Genomic DNA, 21,293 nt, shown 5'->3' with positions numbered 1-21,293 from the left:
CTCCCCCTCCTCTTAGCCTCTCCAAAACGACAGAAGGATCTGTGTTGGCCTCCCATTTTTTATTGTCGAATGGATCCCATTCAGGCAATCCTCAACAACTTCAACCGACCGCAAGAACCATCACTTTTTCAAAGTACGAGCTGTTGCAGCTCAAGAAGGATGTGGACCGTTTCACACATTTATGGACCCGAGCCTTCCAAGTCACAAGCTAAGGACTAGATGCTTTCAGCTTTGCCTTTAGATCTCGCACCTTGCCTTTTAGACAATCGTTTATTGGGACGAGGTTTCTTCTAGGTTGTTTTTGACTCTTCTAAGGCCGCCATCATAGTACTACAGGTTAGTCCTTTGCTACTTGCTTCTTGGAGGATCTTTCTCACCCCCTTTACCTTGGGTTTTGATCCCATAAAGGAGACAGAAGTGTTACTTCAGTCTTTATCAGGTTTTCGGACTGCTTCAGGTTTACCATCGATTTCTTGCCATGATTGGAGCATTCTTCAGGAAGTTACATAGATTCTCTTACTCCCTAGATTTCCTTCTTACGGAGTAGAGGCGATCAAGTATGATGGGGTACCCAAAGTTAGTGTTTCTAACCTTAACATCTCATATGACTATATTATGCTTCAGTGACTGAATGGATCTCTCTTTCGGCAGAGAGTCGAGATAGCGGGTAGATAGGATCAGTATACCGGATTTGCAGGACCTTTGGGCATTTTGCTAGAGATTTCGCCAAAAGGAAGAAAAGACTCAAGAAAACTTCTAGCTCGGTCCCTCCTCATCTGTGATAGAGAGCCCCTATGGCACCCTCTATACATCCGACACCAGCAACAGGTCCACCACCTGTTGCTCGTCTTGAACCAGCCACCCCACGATGGTTTCCAGTTAGAGTTGCTCCTCTGCCTCCACCTGTAGACCAGTAGGTCACTTCTCTTGCTTCGAACTCCACCTATCAGGACAAATGGTATCCCTGTTTTGGTCGTGGCTAGTGATACCTAGGAGCATTTTCAGGCCACGGCCAACGATGCCCTACTCTCAACCTTGGACAAGGCCAGTGATGCAGCTCTTCCTAGGCCCTAATCCTATGCGTGAACAGCCTCCTTCCACTTCAGCTTTTCAGTCTCCCCTATTGATCGAGGGAAGGGTGCGATTCTTATCTATTCCTCATCCTTACAGACATGAATTTTAGGCACCAGAGTGACATTCTTGGCTTGGAGGAAGTCTCTCTCTCTCCTAGGTGTATCTTGGCGGATGGAGTTTGTGCTCTCTATTTATGGTGACGCGGCTATTGGTATTTCTTGTTGACAGGGCGTCATCCTCCATAGGTGTTGTGGCTCATTTCCCTGTGGATTTCCCCCCTCTGAATTATCTTCTACTCATGAGGGAATTTCCTCCGCCACTAGGTTGGGTAAGGTATTCCACCCTACTTCCTTTTATTGATGAGGATTGTTACGAACATACAGGGTCTTGGTGGTGTGGGTCATTGCCGCCTTAGGCAGTTGATTGAGAATGAGCTTCATCTAGGTCTTACTGGTGGACCCTGGACTTTTTTAAAATTTCGGAACACAAATTGGATGCCCAAAGTGAGGTAAACTACTTTTAGGCATACTTTTCGGTCTCTTGCAAGGGAGAACATGCATTTCAGTGTCAAATTCCTTTCTTCCCCTTGTGGTCCGACATGGTATCATCGCCCTCCAGAGCACAGTGGATGATTTTGTTGATTGGGGCATGTAAGGTTGGCCAATGTGTGTGAAGGGTGGACCCGGGAGCCATCCAAAGCCTTTGTACTCTTGGATCTCTAAATATGCTTGCTGAAATGCTTGCCACAAATTCCTAAGATGTATCCAGTGAGGCATGTGCAAGTCTGTACTGAAAGTAAGAAACATCATCTAGCCTCAACTAAGTGTCATCAAACTAAGAGAGTCCAAGAAGAGTCATGCCTTTCATAGAAGAGGTGAGGCCTCGAAAGAGGAGCCAAGCCACCGAACCCCAAGTTGTGAATAAGGGTTAAGGAAAAACAGTGCTCTAGAGACTAGCAATCTCCTTGATGAATCTCTCGTCTTGCAATCCCATAGACAATGTTGAATGGACTCGAAAGCAGCAAATAGGCAAAGAGGGCAAGTAGGGCTTCCCCGAACCCGGACCTCCAGAAGTTTACTGCAAATCCTCCATGAATAGAAAGCCAAGAGAAAAGATAGATATTTCTATTCTCGAGGGATTTTCAGAGTCTCTTCCAAAAGGATTTTTGCAAGTCAGTAGAAATCTGAAAATTCTCCCAATGAAGAGCTCTTGTGGGCTTCCATCCCTTAAGGCTGGGCTGAAATCTCATGGCATTGCTAACTGTGTAATGAAAGAAGGGGAGGCTCTTCTATTATTTACCTAGATCAATCCACTCCTACTCCTCGGGGTCCCATTGCAAATACGTTATGGGGAATCTCTGTAGAGCCAAATTCTCCATGATCCCAAATGAATGTGATCTAGTTTGGGTTCTAGATACCAACGTGAAGTAAAAAAACAAACCCAAAAAGTCTGACAGGCTCAAAAGCAATGCCCACAAGGATATCCTCATCCTGGACCAAGACAAATTTCCCCCAATCGAACTTTAAAAACCAAGGCATCCTTCTTGGATCTCATTGTAGTCCAAAGTTGGATACCTAACCTTGTAAAAGTAGCAAGCCAAGTAGAACAATAGTGGGGCTTGTCATCGTTAACAACCCCATCCAATGGTATAGTTGCTTCAATTTGCTCAATTCTCGTTTCACTTGCTCTAAGGTGGCTTACTATTTGGAATTTACGATTATTGGAAAGGTTTTTAAAATCCTTCCAAGAGTTCCTAAGGAAGCGGGACCTCTCTCCCATCTAGATTGTTGCAATGACGATAAGCACAAAGAGGTCTACTATGATGATCACGTGTGTTGTCATTCATGATAGGCTGCTTATCAATATCTTCCTGAGAGGAAGGGGGGACTCTCTGCATAGTACTTTTCAAGCTGCCCCAATCTTTCGGGATTGCAGCCATAAGAGGGGAAGAAGAACCCTGAGATGAGCTGAAGCAAAAATCCACCTAGTACTGTCCATTAATCCCCACCCCCACCCATGGAAGGAGAACACAAGTGTATGCAACAAATGAAAAAATCTTTCTAAGGTTTGTGTTCTAGCAAGAGCCCCTTGACACACTACCTTGTAAAGCAAGGCCCTGCATTTCAAGTCCAGATCAAGTATATCAAGGCTTCCTTCACATGTGCGGAGAATCAAGGTCTTCCAAGGAACCCTAGCTCCATACAAGACACCACACTGGGCCCAGAAATAAGGGCTGGACCCCCTCGAAGGTCTTTATTGCAATGGAATAATCTTTGTAAACTAGCTCATGAAAGAGCATAAGTCTGAGTACAATCTTGATTGAATCTAGGAGGCCGGGGGCCTTTCTTTTATAGACTAGGCCTAGCAGAAAGCTAGGGCTTGCTTTCTAAAAGCTACTTTTACAAAAAGCCAAGCTTTAAGTCATTTTCCTTCTAAATCCGGTGCTTTGGAGCTTTTAGGCGCCTTTTAATCCTGTGGGCCCTCCTTTACTGAGGCGCCCCCTCCGTAGCCTCGTCTCGGTCTGGAGGAAGTTGCGGCACAGCCTCTCTCAGGTTCCCCCCAGCTGCGGAGAGGAGATAGACAGACAGCTTGTCTTTACTTTTTGAGCCTGCTTTATACACTTTTCTCCCCAGTCTTGGGTCCTTTTTGCACTCTCTTAGGTTCTACACATGGCGCAAACAAATTCCAACACTTTTACCCATTAAAGGTTAGCGAAATGCATGCATTCCTAGTTCTTGGACTAATCCTAGTCCCTTGTGGGCGTCCCCATAGTTCTCTTTTACCAAAGTAGAGCAAAAGTAGTAAAACTTATTCTAGTGAACCAAGTCAGTTTTCTTTGACCATAGTCAATTTGATAAAAACTCTTCTTTATTTCGTGGGAGAAATATCAATTGGTGACATCCCCTCGGCTTGTAATCTATTGTCCTTAATTGAAAAGCTTCTTGATACATCTGTAAAACTTGGGGATACCTTCTCTCTTGGCATCAATTGCCTAATAGTTCTGGAACTTGGCAAGATACCCGTAGATAAAATTGCCTCTGGGTGCTTTTCTTCCTTCTGCGGTACACAGTCTGTTCTTGTTGGAGGGTCTCGTCCATGTCTTCTACCTAAGGTGGATCTTGGAATCTGGTAACTTCCGATCATTGACTTAGATTAGTCTTGTGGCATTCTCTGCTCCTTTTGGCCGACTGGCTTTCTAGGGCACTAAGCAGCCACACGCCCCTCTTTCTACATCTAAAACACTTGCTTTCCTCATGGAGATTCTTGCTTTTCTTTGGCATTTCCTGCTCTTTAAGAGCACTAGGAAATTATAGAAACTATTGAAATAATAGAACTGAAATACTTGTTCTCATGGTTTATTCAATAATGGTTTTCTCATGGTTTCCATTGAGTTCTTATGGTTTCTCATGACCAAACAAATTATCTATAAATTTGACCACATAGGTCGTAGAAAATTGGTTCCATATTAGAGACTGTATAACCCATATTAAATAACTTGGAATCCTCCAAGACTAAAATAATATATCGCTGGATAAATGGCTTGTTTATCAAGGAATACTTCGGAAACACTTATAATTGTATAAGAAATCTTGTGTTCTTAACTTTTGATCCTTGAAACAATCAAGGAAACAACACACTTCTTTCCTTGTAATATGATAGAAGGGTTAGATCTTTTTAAATCAGAATAAGGCAAGCTTAATAAACATGAAAGAAATACTTATCTTTAGATATCCCATAGCATCTCAAAAGCCACTTTGTCCAAGGACAAGCTTCAACTAAGAGGTGGTGGTAACTTGAAGCCTCTTTTCTTAAATTGTCTGTCTCCTCACCAATGTTTGTAGCGGTCTAATCGAAGGAGTTGGCTTACAATCAAACTGAAAACTGGGGCGAAAACTTGATGAGAATGGGTGAATACAAAGAGCATATGGATGCTAGAAACTATGTGCCCAATCTTGGGATTTAGGCTAGACATATGTGCTTGACCTTTGAGCGCTTGATCTTTGAACACTTGCTCTCTGAGCACTTGCCTGCTGTAACTCTCTCTTGCAATAGGTTTATAGAAGTAACTTGCACTTGGGATCGTCATCAACATAGAAGTTGATGAAGCCACGCTATGATACCACTGTAACCAAACCTTAAGGTACTTGAAAATACTTTAGCAATGAAATCATTGCTATTATGACACTTTTGAGCAGTTTGCAATACACAAAACAGCTTTTGGAACAAATCACAATATGGCTCTACTCCCTGGAATAGCTTGTAGAGGATCCTTGGCACCCTTTGACCAAATCGCAGCAATGCGAGGCTCCTTGGAATCAATTCACAGCAGGTCTGGGTGCTTTGGAGCCAATCCGCAGCATCTCTGGGCACTAGGTAGGGCTGGAAACCCTAATCGCAGCAAGTAGATGATCTTCCAGAAGGGTTGGGAACTGGATTGCTGCAGCTGCACTCTGTCTGGGCACTTGGACGCGTCAAAGAGTCGAAGATATGGTGTTGGAATGAATTGCAACTCAGCCTTGGAGGAGTAGAAGTGAATCGCAGCAATAGAAAGAGAGAGAGAGAGAGAGAGAGAGAGAGAGAGAGAGAGAGAGAGAGTTTTTTTACTTCGTAGCAACAATGCCAAGACGCACACAGTAGGCGTATCCGAAGTCGACCACAAGGATCGAACACACACACACAATGACATGAACCAAAGCCTCAACCACCAAGACCCACGCGGGTTTTACAAAACTTGATGGGGAAGGATGGCTTATACACGGTGAGAGAGAGAGTTTTTTACTTCGTAGCAACAATGCCACGAAGAGGGGTCTGGGAGAGAAAGAATATAAGACACCACACTAGGGCCCATAAATAAGGGCTGGACCGACCCCCCCCCCCCCCCGAAGGTCTTTATTGCAATAGAATAATCGTTGTACAATTGGCTCATGAAAGAGCATAAGTCTGAGTACAATCTTTTATAGAGTAGGCCTAGCAAAAAGCTAGGGCCTGCTTTCTAAAAGCTACTTTTACAAAAAGCCAAGCTTTAAGTCATTTTCCTTCTAAATCTAGTGCTCTGGAGCTTTTAGGCGCTTTTTAATCTTGTGGGCCTCCTTTTAATGAGGACCCCCCTTGTCTTAACTTTTTGAGCCTGCTTTATACACTTTTCTCCCCAGTCTTGGGTCCTTTTTGCACTCTCTTAGGTCCTACACATGGCACAAACAAATTCCAACACTTTAACCCATTAAAGGTTAGCGAAATGTATACATCCTAGTTCTTGGACTAATCTTAGTCCCTTGTGGGCATCCCCACAGTTCTCTTTTACCAATGCAAAACAAAAGTAGTTAAACTTATTCTAGTGAACCAAAGTCAGTTTTCTTTGACCATAGTCAATTTGATAAAGACTCTTCTTTATTTCTTGGGAGAAATACCAATTGGTGACAGTCCATGTCTTTTGTCTTCTTCTTGAGCAAAAGTGTAATAAGTGGACTAGATGTTGTTTGATTTTCTCTTGTGGAATATTTGTAGCATATTATTCTCTCATATGATGTGGTATGATTCTTAGGATATTGTCTTCAAACTTTGGGTCTTTGAATGCTTTATTTGAAAGTAGACATCCTTGTTAGAAGTTTTATGGTACATTTGCTGTCTCCCACGATAATATTTGGCTCTTTGAATGTTTTGTTTGAAAGTATAGATTCTTTTTAGATGTTTCATGTCCCACTATGATATTTGCTAGGTATGCTTTTAGATTCAAAATATTGACGACTTACTTTGTTATAAGCTTTTTCTAGATGTCGAATGCAAAAGTTAGGTTCATTCCTTATGCAAGAAAACATTTTATTAGAAGATTCAATGAGAATAGAAACTTCTTGACTCATTCCAAATATGGTAGTTGCTATAACCAAAATCATTGTCTTGAAAACCTCTATATCTATTTTTAATGTTATTCTCATGAAAGTGATGTGGGAACACTATTTGATCACGTCTTGGTACTCTTGGTTGACTATTTGTTGAACACTAGGCCATCAATTTGCCCAAAATTGGTAATAGAAAATCGAAACTAGTCTTCGAGATTAATATTTGTGCTTGGGTTGAGCGATGAATTTGAAAATTGTTAATTTGTTCCATAGCAAGTTTTCACAAATGAAGACAATGTTCAAAATGGATCTTTATCAAACATGTGGTTGGCTTTGAATTTCCTCTAGTTATCTTTGTTTCCCAAATTTAAACTTTTATAGGGGTCAAAGTGAACCTTAAGGGGGTAAAGGCATTATGCTGCACAAGTTGAAAGGGAGTGACCATTCTCTAAGTGAGGCCATAGCATGAGAAGGAGTGGCAGCCTTGTCTAGATCAAAAGCCTCTTCTTTGGTAGGAATATTAGTAGGCCTAACTCCTAGAGCAAGGTCAAGGGAGGTCCTCTTTTTGGAGGAAGCACTTGCTGTGCGGGGGAGAAAGAGGTTGTTGTTGAGCTTGTGATGGCTATAATTGCCCAGTATGAAAAGGATCTTTGTGCTTCTGGAGGTTGTTAATGAGGAAGCACTTGCTGTGCATGGAAGAAAGAGGTGGTTGTTGAGACTGTGATGGCTATGATTGCCTAGAATCAAGAGGATCCTTTCGCATCTGCAAACGTGCCATCTTGCACGACTACCTACCTATGTTCATAGAGGTGCATGAGCAAGAGACAGACCCCATCGATCCGAGGAAGAAGTGTTCTTCTTTGGCGTCTTTTCTTTTTAGGATATTCTTTGATAAAATGCCCGAAAAGTTTAGAAATGCGGCACTAGTCTTGTCGTCGCGCAATGTCAATTCTCTGTCTAGAAAGGGAGTTATTGAAGCAGAATGTAGTCCTCCGAGACAAGGACCCTAACACATGGCACCCCATCCATCCTTACTGCCTCCACCGCTTGAAGAAGGCAGTCTAGGAAGTGGAGGTATCTCATTGACCACACCAAAAAGGGCTCCGATGGTAGAAAGAAGATGATAGTACACCTGAGGAAGTTTAGGGAATATGATGAAGAGGAGTTGATTATCTTGTTTTCCTCATCTAGATCAAAACTGAACGAGGAGGGCTCCGATGGTAGGAAGAAATGTTGGTACACCTAAGGAAGTCCAAGGAATCTGACATCCAGATCTAAACCCAAAAAAAAGTAAAGTAAGAAAAACATTTTTGCAGCTAAAGGGGCAAGGGAGTAGCCACTGAAAGAGAAGAGGCAATCTGGGACAAATTAAAGACCACCTACAAGAAACCCTTTCCTAAAATCCAAACGCCTTGAATATGTGCAAAAAGATCTAAGGGAAGGGCTGCCCAACATCCAGTTTCTAGCTTGTCTTTTGGAAGGATGAGGCCCATGGATACGTGCAAAATGTCCTTCTTGAGCTACTGCAACTTTTCTTTGGAAAAAAAGTATGTTCTCATGGCCAGTGAGGTGGAAGAAGGATTGGCTAAATGCGAAGCCATACACCAATCTGAATAGGCCGACCTGAAGCCTTTTGAGTGGACAATCCACCACCTGCTGCAAGAACTTGGGAGAGAAATTAAGGAAGAACTAGAGTTTGGGTGGGTGAGGGAGAATGAAGGGTGGAGTGGACGGAAGCATCGGAGGTGGGAAGGTGGTGCATGAGTGTAATGGAGGTAAGGTGAGGCATAGGCAATTGAGTGGAAGGACCGCAGGTGAAGGATGGGAGGCTTTTGTTATACAAGTTAGAATTTAACACAAATCGTCTCTTAAGGCTTCTTACTCATGTAAGCTCAACTTAGTCAACTTCACCAAGCAATGCACAACCAGAGATTATTTCAAACCAAAAGATATAAAAGATATCATAGCAAAAGGCATCAAAATTGGCAGACTGCTCACTTGCACTTCCTGTGCTTATCCAGCAATCATTGATAGCACATCGCCATTATCAATATTCTTACTTGAGCACATTATGGAATCGAAGAATGGACACCTAAAATTCTAAACTTTTGATAATTGATATAATTGAAAAGATAATGTCGCTGACGGGGTTATCATCTTCTGATACTCCTATCTGTAAGTTGTAGATTTCTTTCTTAGTTTGTTGGAGTACTACATGAAGTTTTTGGTCCAAGGAGGGAGACTCACTTTCAAGATCGTGCAGATAGAAGGTGGGACAGTCGAAAAAATTTATATTGCAAAAGTACAAGGTGTCTTCCCAAATGAAGAGGTAACTTCTTATGTCTTGTAGGAATAACATTATTTGATTTTAAAGGATTCCTGTTTAACACGGCTAAATCTGCTATCTTCAATTTCTTTCACTTCTTAATATCTTGAAATATAAGGTTGTATTTGATCTGGAAACTCATATGTTCAAGTATTAGCTCCCTTTCCTTAGGCGGCCTAGCAATAAGTAACTTGTCAAGGTCATGTCTATGTCAAATGACAACCACTGAAGATTGTTTGGTTGCATCACAAAGGAAATGAATAATTTTGTTGAGCACATTCTGAGAATGGTGGGCAGGGCTTAGGCAGTGTATGCCCTTTTTGTCTAAAGGAATGCTTTTCTTTGTGACTTTTTTCAAAGAAAAGTACCCTCGCTTTTTTCTCTGACAGAGAGCTCTCCATACGCTGCAGGTAGAGTTAAATGCAGGAGTCATATACAATGCTAAGGAAGGGTTCAGCACAGTTGAGGTAAATTCTATGCCTGATAACTTTCAAGTCCATGTGTACAGGGAATTTTAAAATTGTATGTCTTCTCTCAGAAGATACTGAAAGATTTCCTTTTTCGCAGTCTATGTCAAGAAATTTGCCTTTGGGAAAGAGCTATACTTTGATGTGTAAAATGGTGTTCTCCCTTGCGATTGAAAATTGTGTTTACTTGTTGCTTAGTTTCAATACTGTTTCTTCTTTTATCGAATCTTGGTCTCATTGTAGCCTGGTTTTTCTACTTACACCCAGTTGCTTGAACTGCTTGCACCCTTTCTGTCGCTCTCCTTGTCTCAATTTGCTAAAGCTTTTGCTTCTTCTGCATCCTCTCTCTCTTCATTCCATTCTCTCTGAGCTGCTGCTTCTCTTCCCTTGCTTCTCCGTCCATGCTGTAGGTCCGTTACCTTGCCCCTTTCTCTTCCTGTCCACCCTTTGCAGTTTCACCTGCTCCGTTGGTGCTCTTGTCCTAGTCTTTTCCTCCTCCTCGCTCCTTGTCCTTCTTCCCAAACATGCTGTTACCATTGCTTTCTGCCGTGGCACCCTCATGTTGAAGCTAGTTTCTCACATCTTGCTTCATTTTCTAACATGCATATATCCATTATTTCTGTTCTCGCTACACTAATTTCCCACCTTGCTCCTTCCCCCTGGAAAAATATTTTTTTCTTCTTGCCTATCCATCCAACCCTACTTCCACTATCTTCTACCCTGAATGTGTCCTTTTTTTTTCTCATACCTGCTGCATATTTATTGAAGAAGACCACTACTTGCTATTTGGCCTCAATCTGTGTCCCCTTACCCTTCTTCCTCTTTATTCAGCTCCTGTGGACTTAATGGTCTGGTTACTGGTGTGGTCTTTGTAATGGCAACAAACCCGGTTGGGTCGCCAGTTCTTTGTGTCTTTATCTGCTGGGTTTTTTCGAATCTCTGTGTTTTACTTCTACTCCTACAATTGAGAGCATCAGAAGGTTTATGAGAATGAGACTTCGAGTTGCTGCAGTTGATTGTGTTATTATTTCATGCAGTTGTCGTTCGGGTTCAAGAGCATTCAATAGCTGTGTGTGTTGAAGTTCATAAAAGTTAAGAATTGGTATCAGAGCATTTGATCTGAAGGCTTGTGAGCAGTAGTAGGAGTCTCGAGAGGATATTCGATGGTCTGATGTGTTTAATGTGAGTCTGGATTTCTTTTTTTTATATTTTAAAAGTGAGTCTCGATCATTCATAACTGTTGAGGAAAGTTGTTCGAGGTTCGTGAGAAAGTTCTCCAGTTAGCAATTGCCTGCCCCAATTTGATTCATGCACATGAATTTGTGGGGTGTGGTGTCTGGGACCGAAAAGAAGCCAAAGAACATGTCCACTATGCAAAGAAGATTCCGGCATGGGAGGAGAAAAAAGAACGTGCTATTGGCATGATGGGATGAGTGCTTGGACCTGAGTTTCCCCATCATCTTGACATTTCAAAGACTGCTGCGGACAACTGGGTGACATTGGAGACACTTACTTTTTGGAATCAAGATGAAACATTTGAAGGCATTGTTGAAGCAGGAACTGTTTCACTTGCAGATGGGTGAAACTGAAGGACTAAGAATCTACCTCAATCAGATGCAAGCTCTATTGAGACAGCTTCATGAGCTCGCGTCCGAAGTAGAAGATGATGACAAGAAAACCATTCTTCTGAAGAGTTTGCCCCCCAGGTGTGCCGAGATAGTTTGAATTTTACATCTAGATGAAGATGCAGATTTTTAGGATCATGTGGCATTATTGTTGAGTGAAGGCTATGTACTCAGCTACACAACTAGAAGTAGCAACTGTACTCTCCTTCTTATTGAACCAAGAAACACATGAAGTACCAAGCATGAAACAATTGACACATGAGTGTCTAAACAACCAGCCCAATCACTATCAATGAATCCATGCATGACAAGTGAAGTATCAGCCCCATAAAGAAGGCCTAAATGATGAGTGTCTTTGATATATCTGAGGACATGCTTCATGGCATGCCAATGGTGCATGGATGGGTTGTGCATATATCAACTCAACTGTGAGACAACATACTGTAGATCAGGTCTCGTATGGCATAAGTAAATCAAACAACCAACTGCTTGCTGATAGAGTGACATCCTACGTACCGCTGCCATCCTCAGAAGAGGCTCTAATGGTGTGGATACTGGCTTGCAATCCTCAAATTGAAAACACTGCAAAAGCTGTCCAATGTACTTGGATTGTGACATCAAAATGCCCCCTTCATTGCTAGCAAAGTGAATGCCAGATAGTAGTGCAAAAGACCAAGATCAGACATAGCAAATGTCTACTGCAAATCAAGCTTAAAATCTGCAATTTGCTTAGCATGTGTCCCAGTCACAAGCATGCCATCCACATAAAGGACTAAAATCAGCAAATCTGTCCGACGCTTGCGGATGTAGAGGGTAGCCTTTGTAGGGCTGTTCTGAAAGCCAAGTGTGATAAGTATGAATTCTGGAATACCAAGCCCAAGGTGCGTGCTTCAATCCATAAAGGGCTATCTTCAAGCGGCATACCTTGCTTTCAGAACCTTTAATCTCAAAGCCAGGAGGTTGGGAAACATAGACCTCTTCTTGCAAATGCCCATGAAGGAAAGCTGTCTTGATATCAAGCTGATGTACCTGCCAATGAAAGTGGGCAGCAAAGGCAATAACAATGCGAATAGTAGTGATCTTGGAAGTGGGAGCAAAAGTCTCCTCAAAGTCAATGCCTTGCTGCTAAGCATAGCCCTTAGCAACAAGATGGGCTTTGTAACAGTCCACTGAACCATCAGTTTTTCGTTTAAGTTTATAAACCCACTTAGTTCCTATGGCATTCTTGCCGGGAGGCAAATCACACAACTCCCAAGTGTTATTCTAATGGATAGAATCCAATTCAGCTTGCATAGCCTTCAACGAACAATCATTATGAAAGGCATCTTGATGACATAATGGCTCTTCATTGCATGTTGTAGCAACCAAGGCATAAGCAACAAAACTAGCATGCTCTTTCCGGACAGCTGCTCTAGTACGGGTTGGCAGAGGAGTATCTTTTTTGCTGTCTTTTAATGTGTCAAGGAGCCAACGGGGGACCTTTTTGGGCTCCTGGATTTCAGCTCTTTCCTGGTCAAGAGCCTTGTGCAAATGGTCCTGATCAATGAGAGGCATATCAGGCTGAATATTTGGCTGCACATGTGGCTGCGAATGACCAACAAATGGAGAAGGTACAATCTTAGATGGAACATCATCCTGAGCATCGGATGGAAATAAAAGCATCAAGCTATGAAAGATATCTGGGTATCAACAACGGGCTGTTTTTGACAGTTCAGCTTTCATAGTCTTCAACCAACAATCATTATGAAAGGCATCTTGATGACATAATGGCTCTTCATTGCTCCCACTTTGAGGAGACTTTTGCTCCCACTTCCTGGATCACTACTATTCGCATTGTTATTGCCTTTGCTGCCCACTTTCACTGAGAGGTACATCATCTTTGATATCAAGACAGCTTTGCTTCATAGGCATTTGCAGGAAGAGGTCTATGTTTTCCAACTTCCTGGCTTTGAGGTTGAAGGTTTTGAAAGCAAGGCATGCAGCTTGAAGAAAGCCCTTTATGGATTGAAGTAGTCACCTCGGGCTTGGTATTCTAGGATTCATACTCATTTCCCCCTATCTGTATTAAGGTGAGCAATGTGCAGCCCACTCTCATTTTCAGCCAAGGCAATAGAATACTTGAAGCATGAAGAAACTTCAGATTTGGATTTCAAGGCGAAAATCCAAGTGCACGTGGTGAATTCATTAATAAAAGTGGCATCATCCAAACACTTGTCGTATGCATCAAGTCTATAAAGACCTCTAGTCAATGTTCGCGCGAGTCAAGATCATGGTAAAGGCATGTGTAGCATCATATACTCCCCACCTAACACCTTAAAAAAGAACCTGAAAGCCATATGTAGCTATGGCTGAAATACAAATGAAGTTCTTGCGAATGCCTGGAACATAAAGCACATTCTCTAGAGTGACAATACCGCCAGAGACAAAAGTAAGAGCAACTTGCCCAATACCTTTCACGGTATATGATGCATTATTGGCACATGTGACACTGCTCCCTTGAGATATATGCTCTAATGAGCTGAATAACTTCGTGCAAGAAGTGATGTGCTTGCTAGCACCACTATCAAACCAGGCATCATGAACATTTGAAACTGCCATGGAAGCATCATGAACATCAGGATTATATTGACATGTAATCAAGAAAGCCCAATGCTGGTCTTGCGCAAAATTAGCTAACTCATGTCGATCTTCTGCACTAGAAGAACCAGATATTGCAAGACCAGACTCTTTCTTCTTCTTTTTAGATGCAATCCGCTTCCTACATTCAGAAATATCACGTCCAAGTTTCCTACAATAGTTACATCTCTTCTTCTTTTTATTATTCCCTGAAGAAGAGGCACCATGTGAATGATCATCATGTGAATGAGGGGGTTTACCAACTGAAACCTTACCTTTGCCTTTGTTTTTATGATGGGCAGCAAAGGCTTGATCACTAGTCATAGAAGCATTGCGATTTGCACGACGTTGCTCCTCCTGAAGAAGAAGAGCAACCAGCTGGTCAAATGAGAAATGGTTGGCATTGCCACCTGCAACCAACCTCAATCTCGTAGCAAATCCTTGATAAGAATCAGGCAACTCATCAAGGGTATTAGAAACAAGCTGAGAATTAGGCATAATCTCATCAATGTTGGCCAATTGCTCTTTCAAATCCTTCACATCAGTGAGATAGGCATCCATGTTACCACTCTCTTCAAGCTTCAAGTTCTTCAACTGCTTGTGGAGATGGGGGATGCAAGCTGATCCCATGCTTGCTTAGCTGTCTTGTAAGACCGGATATGAGGGATAATAACCCGTTTCACTGAAAGAGCAATCAAGGCATGTGCTTTGGCATCACGACCATCCCACTGAATTTGCTCCTGTGTAGGAGCCAAAGTACCTGTAGCTGCAGGTGCTCTAGAAGTAGCATTAGAACCATCACCTGAAGTAGAACCAGAGGCGGTAGGTGTAGCATGAGAAACGTCATTACGTGTAGGGCTGGCCTCAGAACCTGAAACAATGTGCCATATATTCTTGCCAACCAAAACATGTCCCATCATGTATGACCACATGGGATAATTGGTGCCATCAAGCTTGTCATCAACCCCAAGCATCCCAAACAAATCATCCTTGCTGCTAGTCATGGTGTTGAAATTCAAGACAAATGTACCAACTGGCAAAGCAAATGAGAGGAAGGAAACCTCTCAAAATCAAGTGACAAAATTCTGCTCAAGCTTCAAAGCTTATCCCTGCAAAAGACTCTACTGTCCCAAGGTGTACCTATTGCAAGAAAAATCCCCAAAAGGCAACACGAGGCCTTCCAAGGCAAACGGGGTCTTTCCAAAATGTAAATGAAGCAGAAATTGGAAAGAATCAATGCAACAACGGTTTATCCAATGATGTGGCCCGAAAGGACAGTAGTGAAAAATCTCTGAATGCGAGCAGAGAGTTTCACCCTTGAAGGAGAGGTGAAACTGAGAGCAAATGGCAATGTGAAATGCCAATAGAGGGCTGGAAATGAGAATTACAGCAAGAGAAAGTGCTCCCACGAGGAGGAGAACACTTCAAAATGAGAGAAGGGTGATCCAATGGATGGAAACTCGCAGCCCGAGGCAAAGGATAGCCAATGGAAGAAAAAAGGGCTCAAGGAGAGATCTCCAGATCATTTCAGCAATCTCCAAGGAGCTTCAACAGCTGGCACGCAGCACGAGGCAGCAAGAAACACCTCCAAAATGCAGGCACAAATGTTGAGGTAGGTCCAAACAACCTTTCGGTGCATTAAAAGCAGGCGTAGTAAGCCCATACAGCATGTACGGAATGTACGGATGGCCTACATGCGCCGTACAGCAAGTTGCTGCCACATTGCGAATTGAATGAGCCGTACAACTACACGGATTCCGTACAGCAGGTAGCCGCCACACGTATGAAGGAATTTTTGTGAAAAAAACCTTCGCCTCAAAATGCAGCTCCCTTCGTGGTGGATGCTCCAAAATGTGGTCTTGTCGCGTCAAAATCAGGGTTTCCATGATAGAAGTGCTTGGAGAGGCCTCAAACACTCACGGGTGTGTAGAAACCAGCAAAACCAGCAGGAATGAGGGCTCAGGAGGCTGCCAAATAGCTTGGAAAAGCTGTCAATGGCTAAGGGAATGGATTCCCGACTTGCTTTGATACCATTGTAGGCTATGGCAAGCAATGGAAGCTCAAAAATGGAGGTGAGAAGGAGAAAAACGAGATGCTGTATTGAAAATGCTGATACAAAAAGTGGAGGTTCAAGAGGGAGCCAATATGACAAAACCCTAGGGCTAAATGCCCTAATTGGACTAAGTATCCTAATTGACCTAGGTGGTACATGTACTAACTGTACAAATAGTCCTAACTGACTATAACTAGGCCTACAAGGCATATACCAAGGAATAAGTGGCATCTATGGATAGCCCATAGAATGGCCTACAGTCCAGCCCTTATTTTCTGGGACCTAGTTTTGTGCGTGGTGCTTCTCTCTCTCTCTCTCTTTCTAGTTAGGCATCGTGAGTATCTACTCCGATCTTAGAGACATGAGGAGTAGACCCAGTTGGACTCATCTCAAAGCATGATCACTGAGTTCTTTCAGTCGGATCACATGGATGCCCGCTCTACAGGTCTTAGACATGATCGTGACCCAGAGCCAGTGACACGATAGCTCAGACAGAGGGTTGATGCACATATTACACTTGGGGACAATCCCTCCATGTTCAGAGTGGGAGCCAGACCGATAGGTGTGATGGCCACCCTCGTCAGACGCAGAGCTGTGACTAGGAGATGGCGTAGGACTGCACCCATTGGGGGCCGACATTACTCCATATCTGATTTCATGCTATCTCTTGACGAGGGGAGGGGCCACATTGTCCGGGAGAACAATTCATTCTGTCTTATGATAGTAGTGGAGGATGGTTATGTTGTACATGATTATTGTTATTGTTTGATGTGACTATGTAGGATACGGTTTTTCTGTTTCTGTATGGGTGGATGGTTGGTTAGTAGTTCCACCCCTCTAGCTGGATTTGTATCATGTTTTTTTTCATAGTCTCATAGACTTATTGGTCTTCCAAAGACTTTAGTAAACTCTGTGTGTGTGTGTGTGTGTGTCTCTCTCTCTCTCTCTCTATCTATCACGAGTTCATGAGATAAGTGGCTGACATTTCAGTTTTCCATTGCGATTGTTCATTTTTTCGTGCAAGGATTGATTTGGATTATGCATATTTGCTGTGTGGAAGTATCTTTGGTTTGTTGCACTCATAAGGGATGCTTTCGAACTGCTATCTAATTTCTTGTCCTACCCAGATTAGAGATGCCTCGTAACTTTCATCCATGAGGTTGTTTGACACAAGGAGCATTTGCTCAGGATGTGCATGGCCTTTTCAAAGGCTAGGCAAATGCTACTTGGGAATATGTGTAGCCCATGGTAGTTTTCCATCCGAACTTGCACCTCTTTACATGGCCTTGCCAAAGAGCTAGTCTCTCTTACTAGAGAATATCTTCTTGGTAGGGCTTATTACGAATGCACACTAGTCCTTGCTTTACAGATCCAAAATCCTTAATATATCCTCTTTCTACATTAAACAAGCTTGATTTTGTGAACCTTCTGATTATCAATTTGATCCTTGCTGCATACCTCATGTGATACAAGGTATGCAATGATGGAATAGGAAAAACCATCCACCAAGAATGTGCTTGGCTACTCAAAAGCAAAATGTTAGTTTAGCTGAGAGTGTGTAAGCTGAATGGTAGTTTCCATTGCAACTTGCACCTCCCTGCATGGCCTGTCCAGAGGAGCTAGTCTTCCTAATGGGACTCATCTTCGTGGTTGGACTTGCCACAAATATCATCAAGAATCCTTATTAAATAGATGATGTTTTTTTAATCAAGCAGGTTTGGTGGCAGATTTGCCTAGAGGGCATTGATGGTTCTTGAACTTCTCTAGCCTGGACTCTTTGTATCACTTGGCATGACATTGTATACACTCTCATGGGGGTTAGGTTCCTCCCAAGTAGCTCCTGGTAGGAGAGTTGCTTCCATGAGGGAGTAGGGTCATGGAGGACTTGACTATTCACACACATCCTCATCACATTTTGATGCACTTGACTGGCTACATGTCTTTCATTTTCAGCCAGATTATTTGTAATTATCCTTGGGATGTTTCATTATCAAAGGAGTTCTTAGTTTTGATGTATTTGGTCATACCTACTAGAATTCTCTCTTTGTAAAATAAATGAAGCTTAACTATTCTACAGCAGTTGCCGTCCACATAGTTCATGTGATACAGCGTATGCATGCAATGATTAAAATGAAAAAAGGCTTTGGAGATTTGCTCTTCGGAAGTGAAGGGGCAGTGCTCGGGGACCATTGGGTGGGATTCCTCCATGGAGCTAAGACGAATTAGAAAGAGTCAATCGAGAACAAGAGACCTAATGGACAGATTTAATTTAGCTCAAAAATCCAATAGACGAATCATGCTCCTACACATTGGCATGATAGTATATATCAGCATTCACCTATCGCATCTGTGACTCAAAAGACATTGACTGTTGGAGGCAAGATATCTGTTAGGACTTAGGTATGTTTGCAAAAAGTAAAAGGCAAAAAAAATGCCCAACATAATGAGTGGGGGCTGTGCATGGCCATGGAACGGCTGCAGACCTCAAGGAGGCTGAAGCCTGCCTGCTTGGGATGCTGGGCAGGAAAAGTGGGGGGTCATTAAACCTAAAAAGTGGTGAAGACCGTAAGGAGGAGGTAGATTTCAGGAAGTGGTAAAACATCCAAAGAGAGTGATGAAGCAGAAGAAGGCGAAATGGAATAGTAGAGGAGTGTGACCAAGCAGGAGGTGGGAAGACAAGTACCAGAAGGGGAGTTGATGAGGGGGCTTGCAAGTGGGTGGATGGTACAGCAAGGGTGGGAGACAATGGAGCAGGGGGAGGTAGCAAGATGCAAGGAGCCGGCTAGAAGTATGGCTGGACTAAGAAGATTGGCAGCCAGGAAGATGGGAGGCTATGCGTGATCCTGACATAAAAAATGGAGCAGGAGCAGCAGTCCCTAGGTGTTGGTCCACGCAGACTGGAGCTGTCCTCCCAGACTGTTACTGTAGCCTGTTTGCTGGTTGTTAGCTTTTCCCCCCCTCCTCTCTCTTGTTTACTTTTGCTACAAATGAAAAAATGCCCCCCATACTGAATGCTTGTAGAATGAATCGCAGTCCTGCAACTTGGTGGCAATAGCGAGTGAATGCTTTTGTTCATGTTGTAGTTATGATGCTTTCTTTTGTAAATTAAGGGAGGGGCTGGCAACTGAATAGAATGTAGTGCTTACTTTGTATGAGTGCAGGAAGCAGTGAGTTTATCAGAAATTACGAGTTCAGAGAAAGGTCGAGAAGGTAAAAACTTGAGTCAGAATCTGCCAAAGAAAGATAAGGCCCAATTGCATGTAAGAAAAGCAAAACATGCTTGTACCAGGTTTCGGAAGCTTTACAGCGATGGAGTTCTTAGTATAGTTGAATGTATACCTCGTACTGGCCGCACACACCAGGTAATTTTTTAATTTTTGATGACCATTGTTTTTCCATGAAGGAGATTTGATGACCATTTCGAACATTGTACACCTTGAATATGAGTGTCATCAGTCTTCTCAAACCTACACACTAGTGAGAATGATCTGTCCATGCAAGGGCCTTTGTTTAACGTATTTGATTAATATACATAGTTAACAGGTGTGCATGCACTTGTTATAAAACGTGCACATACACAATGGTGGTTAGACATATGTTAATTGACCCTGCACACCTATGAGAGAGAAATGTGGGGTCTCTCTCTCTCTCTAGTTTCTCACCTAGACATAAAGGTAGTTTCTCTTATTACCCTCCCCTTTGAGGGAGGAGTCTTTATGTAATAGGCCGATTTTTGGTCTTCAGAGGATGATAATATATTCTTCTTCTTCTTCTTCTTCTTCTCTCTCTCTCTCTTTTTCTATAAGCACACACATGCAGAGCACATACAAAATACATTTAAAGCATGCAACAGAAATTTGTTCCCTACAGATGCCTATGCCACCTGGAACACAGAGTGCATGGCTTCCATGACTCCTGGACTTACATTGTATGTTTTGATTGTGTAGATCCGTGTACACCTGCAATATTTGGGTCATGCTATTGCAAACGATGCTCTCTATGGAACACACAATCCCCCTAAGCGTACTGAGATGGGAACTAATGCTGAACGAGCAGTGAGGACTGGAGGTAATTCCAAGGATTTGATTTTGACTTGTGAAACTATGAGATCTGATGATATCTCAATAAATCCATGTTTTAAAAGGCAAAGAATCAGTGAAGATAGCATTGAGACTTTACAAGAACCTGTGGAAGGCCTTGCCATACATAGTGCAAAGTCGTCCTCAGTGCAGAAGCCTGAAAGCAAGAAAGATCGAGAGTGCTGTAGGGAGCTGCTGGGGAACCCCACTCCACCAAAGAGTGTTCCAATACTTGGTATTGAGGGCAACGATGTGGAATTTGTTGTGGATCCAATGTGCACCCACTGTCCAAGTCTGTCCCCCTTGGGGTATTTTCTTTTGCCTTTTCTTCAAAATATGTTCTATCCAGCCATAACATCATAACATCCTTCTCTAAGAATTTACCTCAACTGTTGTATTCACTGTTTTCTACGACTGAGCAGTCAAAGTTTCTCTATATATCAATGTTCTCATGGTTCTTTTGTAATTAATTCTTCAGGTATGAAGGGGAGGAACAAGGCTTATGGTTATATTGTAGGTGCTACTCTGGTCAAGGATGGAAGTATGAATGCCCCCTTCCAGATTGGGCAGTGGTACCACCTTCATGCACATCTTGATATCTCCGTGAAACAGTGTTGCATAATAATGTTTCACTGACTTTGTCTGTGGGCTACATATTACAACTCTCTTGTTATGAATAGTATGAATTGTGACTTGCTTGCAACCCCTGGAAATCGGTGGTATATCAATGCAAATTATAGGGTGTATATCTCATCATCAAGTGACAGAAGTTTCTTAAAAGTCTCTTTTCCAGACCCATTCAAGAAAGCTCTGCACCTGAAGAGCAGCTATTTTTATGGAAAGTTGAACATTTTATTATATTTTATCCCCAAAGAAAAGAACCTTCTAAAGAAACCTTGAGAAAATGATACAAATCTGCAATCCATGGAGCGCTTGTCGCTGCTATGCAACCTACTTCTCCCAGCTTACTATGTAGAGCATCCCAGAAACAGTTGCTAGAGTGGAGTCCATCCGTGAGTAAATAATTCCTACAGGCCATGCCTTGCAGAAACACTCCTACCTTTTGTGGTCTTCCTAGACACCTTTAATGACAGTCCTATTGTTGCCCTTCTCCGGTCTTCCTTATCGTTATCTTCCTCCTCCACCATGGTTTGAAGCTTTTTCTCGGTGTGATTCTTGGAGATTTTGGATTTAGGGAGTTTCGGACTTGAAGGCA

At 42.6% G+C, this 21,293-nt stretch overlaps 1 protein-coding gene across 10 annotated transcripts in view; it reads left to right on the top strand.

Moving 5' to 3' along the window:
* Nucleotides 1-20,924, top strand: part of LOC147882977 (Pseudouridine synthase family protein) — a 101,998-nt gene extending 81,074 nt beyond the window's left edge. For 4 of the 10 annotated variants that reach the window (XM_087401067.1, XM_087401064.1, XM_087401072.1 and 1 more), the window contains 5 exons: nt 9,175-9,240; nt 9,648-9,704; nt 19,160-19,360; nt 19,946-20,385; nt 20,556-20,924. In XM_087401067.1, coding sequence (XP_087257193.1) covers nt 9,175-9,240; nt 9,648-9,704; nt 19,160-19,360; nt 19,946-20,385; nt 20,556-20,673 — 882 coding nt within the window. In that variant the 3' untranslated portion in view covers nt 20,674-20,924. The remainder of the gene's footprint in view (nt 1-9,174; nt 9,241-9,647; nt 9,705-19,159; nt 19,361-19,945; nt 20,386-20,555) is intronic. The other 6 variants (XM_087401068.1, XM_087401069.1, XM_087401065.1 and 3 more) reach the window with 6 other exon arrangements.
* The last annotated feature ends 369 nt before the right edge of the window (nt 20,925-21,293 follow it).

This window comes from Dipteris shenzhenensis, chromosome 29 (assembly GCF_047967505.1).
Source record: "Dipteris shenzhenensis isolate YYH24624 ecotype China chromosome 29, Dip_SZ_1.0, whole genome shotgun sequence".
NCBI classification, from domain to species: Eukaryota; Viridiplantae; Streptophyta; class Polypodiopsida; order Gleicheniales; family Dipteridaceae; genus Dipteris; species Dipteris shenzhenensis.
This window is presented reverse-complemented; position numbering and strand designations above follow the sequence as displayed.